At 35.9% G+C, this 12421-nt stretch overlaps 1 protein-coding gene across 1 annotated transcript in view; it reads left to right on the forward strand.

The window, feature by feature from the left end:
- Positions 1–7111: 7111 nt before the first annotated feature.
- LOC140335944 (palmitoleoyl-protein carboxylesterase notum2-like) overlaps positions 7112–12421 on the forward strand; it is a 26234-nt gene continuing 20924 nt past the window's right edge. The window contains exons 1-4 of the mRNA XM_072418960.1: positions 7112–7198; positions 9099–9473; positions 9551–9603; positions 11442–11537. Of these exons, the coding sequence (XP_072275061.1) occupies positions 9166–9473; positions 9551–9603; positions 11442–11537 (457 nt within the window). The 5' untranslated portion in view covers positions 7112–7198; positions 9099–9165. The remainder of the gene's footprint in view (positions 7199–9098; positions 9474–9550; positions 9604–11441; positions 11538–12421) is intronic.

The following is a 12421-nucleotide window of genomic DNA, read 5'->3' on the forward strand; positions in this document are numbered from 1 at the left end:
TCCTTTAAGTGTATACAGAAAGTAAATATGTAAAGAATGTGGACATTAGATTGTGAGCTCCCTTTGAGGGATAGTTAGCGACAAGACTACGTACTGTGTGAAGCACTGCGTAATATGTCGGTGGTATATAAATACTGATTAATAATATTACCCATCATGTCACCTTTGATATCTCAACCTAATCTGTGCTCCACTCTTTTCTCCTTCACAAGTTTTTCTGGCTTACATGTGAACAATTTCAAGTCTAAAGCATTGAATATAACTGTTCCTAAAACTGATATATGGTTTCAAACGGCCCACCACTATACCCTCTTTAGGAAATTATATATATTCATATAAGATAGCTTTCCTTTAACAGGCCAACTACCTTCCTCTTTTTAAAGAGCTGTCAAAAATACTTACAAATTGGCGTTCCTACCCTATCTCCTGGATTGGTGGAATCCATGCCCTTAAGATGTCATACCTCCCTAAACTGTTATATTTAATTCGTACCCTGCCAATTCCAGTTCCCAGGCATATTCTTCACTTTGAACAAAATAGAATCTTAGACTTCTTATTGTCCCAAAGTCATTTATTTACCCAAAAACCTATGGTCGTATGTCCATACCCAACCTTAGTAGATACTACTTGGCTGCCAATTAGCTCCCTTCGCTACATTTCATCTAGAAAGTGATACCCCAACTTGGGCTCATATTAACAGCTCGGTATGCCCCTAAATGACGATGAAAATTCCTATATGGATCCCCATGCCAAAGCGCCCCTTGATAGAGGATCCAACCTTGTCCCATTCATTTAGCTAATAGGATAGGGTAAAGTTCTCATCAGGGCCAACTTCTCCCTATTTACCTCAATATGCTGTGCTGTAATCCCCACTCTTCCCTCCAGCATTTCAGAAACCCTTAGCTTTTAGCTGGTGGGCCTCAAAGTCTCTGTGACATGCTCATGCCCTTTTTAACTTTGCAGGTGTTAAATTCTTTGTCCTTTGATTATCTACAAGAGCATCGGTCTTTACCCTCCACCAAACATTTCTGATATCTGCAAATTAGATTTCCTCCAATATCTACTTCACAAATTGTACTTCAAAACCTTTACACCTGTAATCCGACCTCTGCAGCCCCCTGTAGCCCGACCCCGACCTTATTTCACTACTGTACACCACCCTGGTCTTAGCTAAGGTCCACAAGCTCCCATATGTGGTGAAATGGGATGCTGTGGTGAATCCTTGGATTTAGAGGAATGGACCATGGTACAGTTCTCCGTGGCAAAATGCCTTCCCAACACTTTGGCACAGGAGAACATGTAAACATGGTTATATAGATGGCTTTATAGATGGTGCATGACCTCTAACTGCCTTCTAAATTTGTTCCAGGGGGCTCTTCTCACTGTTTCCAATGCTAAGCTTGCCCACACAGGTACACACCAATAAAGAATAATGCAGACTCCCAATTTATTTGACTTTTTTCATAGTGCCTTACTATTCTTTAATTGTAGCCCCTAGCTAGATAACTACATGATGTTGAGTATGTTTAATTGTTCAGTACTGGTCATATGCTTGCAATGTTCTTATCCCCAACCGCAACTCAGTATGTATTTTTTACTATGATTATGTTTACACTGCCCTTAGTTTTTGTTGTAATATTCTATTTACCTTATGTGGACTATGTATTTTTCTCTCTTTGTAAAACCATTTGTTATAGTACATATTTAATAATTTCTTTCATTACCCTCTATCCCTTTTCTTTTTTTGTCAAAAAAACTTCCAAAACCTCAATATAAATCATTGAGCAGAAAAAAAACTTTAAACACAACCTTTTATTGTGTAAAGACACTTATTCTGGTGACAACTCTCTTTTCTGTAACTTTAGACAGAAGGTATACTGAAATGGGACAAAAATGACAAGCAATTAAAAAAAAACCTTCTCAACTCTTTCCAAAATTTTCTTTAAACATTTTGACTTTACATATACTTTGAGTTGGGAAAGAATTTTGTGACCACTACAATTGTTTAAGAATATTGTTTATTGTTTTTGTGATCAGATATATATATATAAATACTTCTCTATGTCTATCTTTGTACATATTATCCTATAAAACTCGCCCAAATTATGGAAGTACAATACTTCTGTTGTGGTCTATTCTAGCACTTCTACTCAGTTAGACACACCTGGTATGTCTTTCAGGAAAAGTCCATATAAGATTGCAAACCTCTCTTGCTTTTCACTTTTATACTACCATATTTACCAAAACATCACGTTGAGACTGAAATCTCAAAGTTGTACAATCCTGACAGTGGAATGGCTTTGGTGAACCTACTTACATCAATGTCTCTCTAACTTAATCTCACAGGCAAGACTCCAACAAACAAATATAGACAAACCACTTTCTAAAGAGTCCACAATTTATTGTTTAACAACAACAACTACAGCCAAAATGTTTTTTTGGGGGGCCAAGAGAACTTGCACCTCTGTATAGCAACAGAAATTGAACAAAAATATCAAATTGGCGCAGAATAAAAATAATTTTGTACAAAAGTAGCCTAAAAGTCACTAAAACATATCTCAGTTTTATGTGAATGTATAAACATATTCAACAATAAAATATTCTGAAAAGAGTGCTTAAACTCCAAGTATTGCATTGTGATTGCTTATTGTCAACACCCCAAACATCTAGATTTCTAAACTATTCTTAGTAAATAAAATGACTGTTTAATGTAGTAAAACTTTGGATATTACAATAAAACTAGTAGTACAATTTTAAGTAAAATACATTGTTTCTAATTATTTATGCTCAACTCAAGCATTAAAATTTTGCATGTAACCTAATTTACCTACTGAAAATTGATCTACCACCTTGTCCTTTCAAAACAACGTGACAAGGTCTTTTTAAAGCTTACCCTTTTGCCACCTTCTACTCAATACACAACGGGGCTGTGGGGGAGCTCTGAGAAGGTAAGTGTAAAGCCACATACACACTTCCAATGGTTCTCGCCCGATAATCGGCTCAGAGCCGATATCGGACGAGAATCTGAAGTGTGTACAGCGTGAGTTGTTCATCGTCTGAAAGACCGTCCTGGTGGATCCACGGATGGTGAACGACGAACGATCGTAATGCAGGTGAGGGGGGGAAGCGTGCAGCAGGGTGCCGCTCCGCCTTTTCTTCCCCTTCCCATAGAGCAGAATGGTGATGTATGTACAGCATCGTTCATGCATCGTGGAGTGCTTAGTCGTTGGAAAGGATTGTGAAAGATCCTTTCCAACTACTATAATTGCAAGTGTGTATGCGGCTTTAGTCATTTGGGAATGGGCTTTAAATAATCTTTACAAATCTGCCCAAAGGGGACAAAGGTCCGGATTTATTAAAGAGAACATTCTGGGGAGAACATTCATGAAGTTGGATGATCCAGCAAACCTGAGAACATTTGCTAACAAATAGCTAATGACTTTTAGGAAATCCATTCCAGGTTTGCTGGATCACCCAGCTTCACTGATGAAAGTGTATTCTCTCCAGCCTTAGAGAGCTTTAAAAAATCAGGGCCAAAGTGGCAGGGTTTTTCAGACAGTTAACTTCCCAACTTAGTAATATCATGTGATATAGTATATTTTTATCCAACTATTCTACTTACTTATACCCTTGTTATATAGTAAATGTGTTATCCAACTGGCCCAATTCTGATACTGTGGAAAAGTTGGCCAAGTTTTCCAAAGTTTCACACTTTGGTCCTATATTCTTATATATAATAAGAGAAACATCTAATTTGTAGCTGTAGGCCAATCTTTAAGCATGTGAAAAGCCTAGTAGACCCAACACTGTGATCTCCAAATAAAGGTGAAGTTAGTGGACCATCAGACATCGATGCAATGTTTGCTTAACTGCATACACTAAAACTGATATTACACTTTCCTAAACTTGCTCTATTTTCATACTTTATTGAACAATGTGTATTATTCAGTGAAGCTGTGAACTCTTGAACAACCATGTAGAAGTAGAGGACATATGTCATGAGTTATATTTTCAAAGCCATCCTAAGCCTCTGTTGGCTTTTCTCAGCTTCATATATGTTGACCTATGTGTTTTAAATGCTGCCAAAAATGACATTCTTCCAGTGTTACCAGGATCACAAAGCCAATCCCATTGTTAAAACATCAACTGAACCATTTGCTAACGTCCGACAATTCTCCACTGCAGCTGTTCTGAAACTAATACTCTGAATTTAGTCTCACAAATGTATTGATCTCTCAAATCTAAGTTTTGCTTTATTATTATTCAACTACTATACAACAGTCATTACCATACACAAGAGACATAAAAATGAGAAATAAGTCCCTTTTATAAGTGGCCACACTGTAAAATCCTAGTCTTTCAAAACTTTCAAGGATTGTAAATGATAAGGAGCACCCCTGGATATGCTAAAGAGAGAAATGCTATGGTGTGCATAGCTTGAAATGCCAAATGGTGCACATGGCCACAATGAACTAGACACTGGCTTTTGTAAAATAGAACACAAGTTTACTCATCCAACAAACACACATAAACCTTAATACAATGTAAAGTACAAACTTGTACCTATAGATATAGAGTTATAGAGTCCTTTTTCTGAGGTTTTCCTAACGGGTAAGATAGTTAAAAAGGTACTACAGTGGTACCTTGGTATAAGTCCTTGATCCATTCCAGATCCTTGGATTTACCAAACAAATGCAAAAACTAAACAAATTTTTCTCATAAGAAATAAAAGGAAAATGATTAATCCGTTCCCATAAAAAAAAAAAATGTTATTGTTATTGGCATATCATACATTGATGATGTTGTATAAAATGAATTAAACACTGCTTAATACTAAAATACATAAATACAAAAGCAATTAGATGAAAAAATTGAAAATGAACCCTCACTTGCTGAGAAGAGAGGAGTGCCTATTAGGATGGTGCTGAGAAGGGAGGAGGAGGAGATGTTATGTAAATCACAGAGAGTTATAGCGCGGGTTGTTCACTGAATGGTGGCAACTGGCGTACTGACGCTTGTGGGCAGTCGTGGCTTTGTCTCGAGAGGTAAATAAGGGTAGCGTGCGGTGTTATGACTCATTTTGACCCATACAAGTTCTAGCACAAAGGATGTATACCAAGCAAAGGTTGTATACCAAGCAAAAAGTTTTGTGTCCAAACAAGACTTATACCAAGTTGGACTTATTCCAAAGCGGACTTATACCGAAGTACCACTGTATTTAGCAACCAGTAACTGTTGAGATTTGAAAATCCCTATAAATAGTCTTGATTTACAGAAATATACCTATACCTAATACCTATTAAAGGATAATCCACTGAAAACTTCTCATCCAAACTACTTGCTGGGCATTGACTAGTTCATCATCTGTGAGCATATCAAATGTCTCAGATACGCCAAAAAGGAATAGGCTTTTGGTATTTCTGTCCCATGTACTACGATGGTCCTAAAACTGAACTCCGGACAGCTAAATACATAGCTCAAATACAGTACATAATTACAAACTGATTTACCTGCCAGATGATTTGTAACTAAGCTCTCCTAACATAATTATGTTATTTTACCTAAAGTTACAAGCTGATTAAGAGTAAAAAATATTTTTTCGATTACAATTAATTATAAATTAATTAAACTAACTGTTAGAATATATTTGTTGCAGGTATGTCAGATTAGGCCTTAGTATTTGGGCACTTTTCAAATGTACCTCTATATTACATACCAATAATATCACCACATTAATTTCACCATATTAATGTAACTATTTTAGCTTCATATCACGATATTAATGTAACTATTGTAGCTACATATCATGATATTAATGTACCTATTGTAGCTACATGTCATGATATTAATGTACCTATTTTAGCTACATATCACGATATTAATGTAACTATTGTAGCTACATATCACGATATTAATGTAACTATTGTAGCTACATATCACGATATTAATGTAACTATTTTAGCTACATATCACCATATTAATGTACCTATTTTAGCTACATGTCACCATATTATTGTAACTATTGTAGCTACATGTGACCATATTAAGGCAGCTTTTGTTTACAGTAAATGTCTATTTCCTCTGTGTAGCCACTGCAGGAGCCACATGTCTGCAGAGAAGGTACCATCAGGTATTGGTTCACATCCTAAAATAGGTCCAGTGTGCCTCTGGAACCCTAAAACCTGTGTTCATCTGTTAAGTGGGCAGCACTGTGACTCAAGAGGTTAATGCTCTGGTTTTTGCAGGGCTAGGTCCCAGGTTTGAATCTCCGCCAGGACAATATCTGCATGGAGTTTGCAGGGTCTCACTGTGTCTGCGTGGGTTTCCTCCCACACTCCAAAAACATGCAGTTAGGTTAATTGGCTTCCCCCTAAAATTGCCCTTAGACTGTAATGTCATTTGATAGAGGTAGGGACATTAGATTGTGAGCTCCTTTGAGGGACAGCAAGTGACATGACTATGGACTTTGTACAGCGCTGCATAATATGATGGCGGTATATAATTACTGTGTAATAATATGTAAATATTGGCTTCTGTCATTGACAACTAGCTCATCTTCAATTGCCCCTGCTTTCTTTTTAGTACCAACTTAGATGAGTTTCCCCAGAAGTTAATGTGGGGAGGGGGTATCAGGAGCAGACCGGCTATCGGTTATATTGGCAGAACAGAGCACCCTGGATTTTAGGACATCTGGGGCACTTTGAAAATAATCCAAGATGGATTCGGGAAAGCTACGGGAGTGCTTTCAATCTTGATCTTAGTTGTAAAATCAGACCAAGTTTGGATATACTATTCTGGGATACTTTATCCAGTTTGACATGTGTGCCCCATACAAATACAATGACAAATAATGACAAGCAAAACTTTAGATATGCAACTTTTACTTCCTGTTAAATGGTAACAAACTTCTTCAGTCTTTGGGGGGAGACTCGGGCACATTCTTTGTTTCACAGCAATGACGGTGTTAAGCAGTTTAACCTTGGCAAAGCATCTCTCTTTGATGTCTGTGGATGTCCTGCATTTCAGGGATGTGAGGGGACTAGGCTTGTAATCCCCTTTACAGATCAATGAGTCATCCAGCTGCCATCCAAAACACAGTATATGTGCACCACATCCACAGAGGAAATGTTTTCTTTCTGATTGGGACTCTGGTCTGACACGTCTGTCCTCAGAGCTCCAGTGGATCCACAAACAAGAGGTAAGTTCATTCACCTTTTTGGTTAGATCTTAAAGGGCCACAAAACATAAATGACAGTGTTAACATTTTAGGAAACCAGAACATTAACATTTTCTTTTTTAATAACTGTTATATGATATAGAGCAAAGTTTTTCAGTACACTTCTCATTTTCTCTCCAGTGATCTTGCACGACAATTGTTACCCATCATTTATTTCTTTTGGTAACAGCAGGTCTGCATCATTGCCAGTTAGGTCAACATAGTCATTGAAAATAATTAACTTTTGTAACTTTTGTAGATATAATAGTCTTGAAAATGGTGGCTCAGTCAATAGCAAATGTGGAGATGGATGGCATCTCCATTCAAACACAGACAAGTGAGGACTTTTGAAGCTGATTTGATAAGGGGAAAGCTGGCACAGAAATACCAAACAAGAGTATTTGATTGGCATTTTAACCTTGTAAATCCAGCCTTTGGACATTATTCAGGTTTAATTGTTTGGCATTCAAATCCAACCTGGACACAAAATTAGCCTCTCTATATATCCTCCTGCCCAACTATACGAGGGGAGACTTTTCATATTTATGGATAATCATTTTTCTCCTGAAGAAGTGGACCAGATCCACAAAACGCGTTGAGGATGTTTCATTCATGTGTGATTTGCATGGCTTTTTTGTAATTGTTTTTTTTTTTTTTTTGTGAAACTGAGCTTTTATTAAATATTTTTTCATAAACAAAGGTAGGAAAAAAACAAACAAACAAAGAAACATATACAGAAACAAAAACACAGCAAACGGGATAATAGATACATCAGATAGTGTCACATAGATCTCTTGTATAGACAATAATAACAGAGCAATAGTGCAATAGGAACAATCCCATATTTAGGCACAATAAATAGCAAAGATCCAGCATGTGTAATGACTTGTTTTTAATTTTTTATTAAAGAATTTTTTTTTTTTAAAGTTATTGATATGATGTACAATTATCTCAACCTTATGGAAATGTACTCAGATATGCAAACTGATTGCATTTAAATTCCTTTAGTTCCCCCTTTTCTCCAAAACAAGAACAAATGTTGTTAATGCTCCCTGTTCGCTATATCAGAAGTTAAGCTCTGTTAGTAAAGAATGAGGAATAAAACAAATATTATTAATAAAAAACGTTGATTGCAGACCACAGTTTTGAGAGTCTTTTGAACAACATTCAGCCCAAAATGACTTATGAGGTTATCAGGTAGGGTACATAAGTTAATGGCAAGATCTTAACATCTTTTGTATCAAAAACAGTATAATATAATCAAGAAACACACGTATGATTATTACGTTTATGACAATAATAATTATATTAATTCCCTTTAACATTTACACACAATGAGTTGGGTGAAGCCATAATTGTGCTAGAATGGATACGCAGTTAATGCAGCAGAATAGATAAACAAAGTAAATAAAAGATGAAATCACTGCAGGCACTAATATAGTTTTATGAAAGGAATGGTCTGCAGGTAAATGTGTTGAACAAGATAAATTTGTGAAATATACACATTACATGTATTAAGAGCTAAAAGCTAATAGAATACGATTTTTTGTTATTGTAATCAGCCTTTAAGACACATAGGACCCGATTTATTAAACCTCTACAAGGCTGGAGAAGATACACTTTCATCAGTGAACTTGGGTTATCGAGAAAATCTGGAATGGAATTCTTAAAAGTCATTTGTTATGTGCTAGCAAATGTTTTGAATCTTGGACCAGAACCTGGATCACTCAGGTTCACTAATGAAGTGTATCTTCTCCAGCCTAAATATAACAACTATGAAACACCAATAGTGAAAATTACAACTAAAAACTACTATTGATGCCATATTTGTTAAAAACTACAACCGAGCCACTTCATACACAACTACGTTTTCTCTTCACAGGACAATTGGTGCTTTATGCTGAAATTCCTGAGAAAAGATACTGATATATGGTCAACTACAGCCAGCTATGAAGCTCATAGAGTCCTTCATGATTTTACTTTTCTTCAACCAAGTGAAGTCTCAGGGCAAGAGAACCAATAAACATCTAAGGACGGGTTTATCTCAAGATAGAGACATTTCTCAGTCAGGCATTGAGGAATACCCCCTGTCTGTGCAATCCATAACCTCATCTAACATTTCTATATTGGAACATCCAACAACCTCAACAAAAAGTCCCATGTTGATGCCTTCACGTGAGCACAAATCCCCTGAAGATATGAAACTTTATCTGCTAAAGAACACACATGTGACTTGTAATGATGGCACGACAGCAGGGTAAGAGTATCTACAGAACAAATACACAAAATAGTACACCTATGTGGTTCTCATGGCTGTTTTTTGCTTACTTGTAGGTACTACATACGAGAGGCCAAAGCAAACAAACGGTGGATTATATTTCTGGAAGGTACTTATTGAAAGGGCAAGTAAAATATTCTGTAGGCGGGAATAAAAAATTGTGCAGTTATAAAAAGTAATTTATTACTAAAATGAATTAAAAAAAAAAATTACTTATCATAATTCTAGGGTCTTATGGTGCAAGAAATATAAAATAATCCCATCTACATATGTCTGTCTCTTGAGATGCCCACCCACTAATTTAATCCTAGCATGGTTTAGATCTGCCCAGTTGGTGTTGCATGGTATACCTAATTATTGTTATTAATAAACAGGATTTATATAGCGCCAACATATTACCCAGCGCTGTACAATAAATAGGGGTTGCAAATAACAGATACAGACACAGGAGGAGCAGAGGACCCTACCCCGAAGAGCTTACAATCTAGGAGGTGGAGGAAGTATCACACAATAGGAGGCGAGATATGGAGTAAAGGGAAGTAGTGAGGCTTTAGGAGACAGAAGAAGACGGGTAGGTGAGATTGGGTTTTGAGTGCTCGTTCAAATGAGCAGAAAGTAGGAGTAAGCTGAATAGGATGAGAAAGACCATTCCAGAGAGTCGGGGCAGCTATAGAAAAGTCTTGGAGCCGTGCGTGTGATGAGGTTATGAGTGAGGAAGTCATTGGAGGAGTGAAGAGAGCGACTAGAGGGGATTTTTCTATCAGGTCAGAAAGGTAAGTTAGGCAAGAGCTGTGTAGGGATTTAAAGGCAAAGCAAAGGAGCTTAAATGTGATTCTAAACCTTTAGAGAAATGTTTTTTACATTCTTAGGCCTGAGTATTGGAGGCAGTGAGTCATTTTCAACAAGTTTTTATTCAAACACTACTTTTTAATAAGGGAAAAGAAAGGTGGAAATCCATTATCCCTCAGCTACCAAAAATGATTCTATACTGCTCTGGATATAATAAATTATAAACAAGCTAATATTTGATTGGTTAAAGTAAGTGAATAGAAAATATATTTATCTGCTTGTTGATTGATGGTATATAAAACTGGAAGAAATTAAAATCAATAGATATTTTCAATAGATTTTCACTTTCCTAGGTTAGAAAAACATATTTTGATCAAATGGCAACGCAGACATTTTTGCTATTTTAAATTAGATTTTGTACAAATGTAGATTAGCTTTTATTTTAATTTTTCTGCTGTTTTTATAAGAAGGCAAGGTAAAAAACACCTATCTACTTTTTTTTATAACACTTTATTTGTATGTATTTTACAACAATAACAATAAACAAAATACTTTTCTACTTAATTTTTCAAGCAAAGTTGGGACAATATGGTATCTGATCTGTTTGAATTGTTTGATAGGGTTTATGTTAACAAAACACATTTATTATTATGCAGAAATTGTTCCTATTGCTGGGAAAGTGTATATCGCATAGTTGGAAGAGGGGATAGTATTTTAAGGTCTGTTTTCAAGTGGAACAAAATACAGGGATGCTTTTTTTCTGCAGAAAATCTGGTTTTGTAGAAAAATACATTTTCATGTAGAAAAAATCACCATCAAATGAATTATGATATTACAAATATTTTGTAAGCTTTTCTTATGGATTTCTAAAACAAATGAATCGGTTGTGAGTAAATGTAGGATCTGTTTGTCTTACATATCAATTCTCAAACTGGTTTGTAAATGGGAACACGTCTCCATTATAATTATCACAAGAATTGTGGTGTTGTGTTAATAAAAAGCTGCAGAGCCTCTTTTAGACAAAAGGAGATATAGGTATTATTTAAAAGTATATATCTATATTTTATTTATTTATGTATCTAATATGGTAAAAATCATTTTACATACCATCATACCTTGCATTCTATGACGTTTTTGTTTTATTTGCATCATAAACAGGGGGATGGTGTTGTTACAGCAAAGAGACGTGTGATATCAGATATAAAAGTGCCAAACGGTTAATGAGTTCCTCAAACTGGCCAAAGACCAGGAGAGGTAAGCTATAATTGGTTACATTATTACTTTTATAAAAGTAGATGCTTGTTTTTTTAGGTGAATAATATTTTAGAGCTCATAGTATAGGTATAAGGGGAAGAGGGGGAAAGAAAGAGGTTTCAGGCTCAGGAGGTTTTTGTGCAAAAATAAATCAAGTTTGTATTTTTCAAGTTACAATTAGTACATACATCAAAGGTACAAATTATTTATTTTAAGCTCAATATCAAAATGCCTGTTATTGTCACAGGGTTTGGATACTTTAATCTAGACATAAGACTACTTCCAGTGTCATACAAAGTACATATAAGGATTGAAAACAAGGTAAGAAGGAGACCTGTTACAGTCGCATGATTTCCAACGCGTTTCGCCTGTTATAGGCTTCTTCAGGGGTATAAATTTGCAGAGATTGTATGATTTGTTTGGTTGGAGTGTAGGTAGAGGGGTAAAGGAACAGTATTCAGGCTGCATGCAGTTTGATATGTCCAAGCCCAAAGCAAAAAGATTGTTTAATTGTTGTCCTAGTAGATTAAGTGCAGTTTTAATATTCATATATATGTTTTTTGTTTCATATACCCTAACTAGGGGTTTTGTGAGAATCTAGTCAAGTAGGTATAGATCTATTTATCCTAAAGAAAATGGGGAGGGAGGAAAGGAATAAAGATATCCTATCTTATACAGGCAAGAGGGCTGCTATTGTGCTAAGACTTGTAGTTAGTCCATACAGCCAGGAAAGAGTATGTAGTAATTCATGCAGCCAGAGGGTCAAATCATACAATCTCTGCAAATTTATACCCCTGAAGAAGCCTATAACAGGCGAAATGCGTTGGGAGTCATGCGACCGTAACAGGTTGTTTTCAATCTTTATATTATTATTATTATTATTA

The sequence above is a fragment of the Pyxicephalus adspersus genome, chromosome 7, assembly GCF_032062135.1.
Source record: "Pyxicephalus adspersus chromosome 7, UCB_Pads_2.0, whole genome shotgun sequence".
Classification (NCBI taxonomy): domain Eukaryota; kingdom Metazoa; phylum Chordata; class Amphibia; order Anura; family Pyxicephalidae; genus Pyxicephalus; species Pyxicephalus adspersus.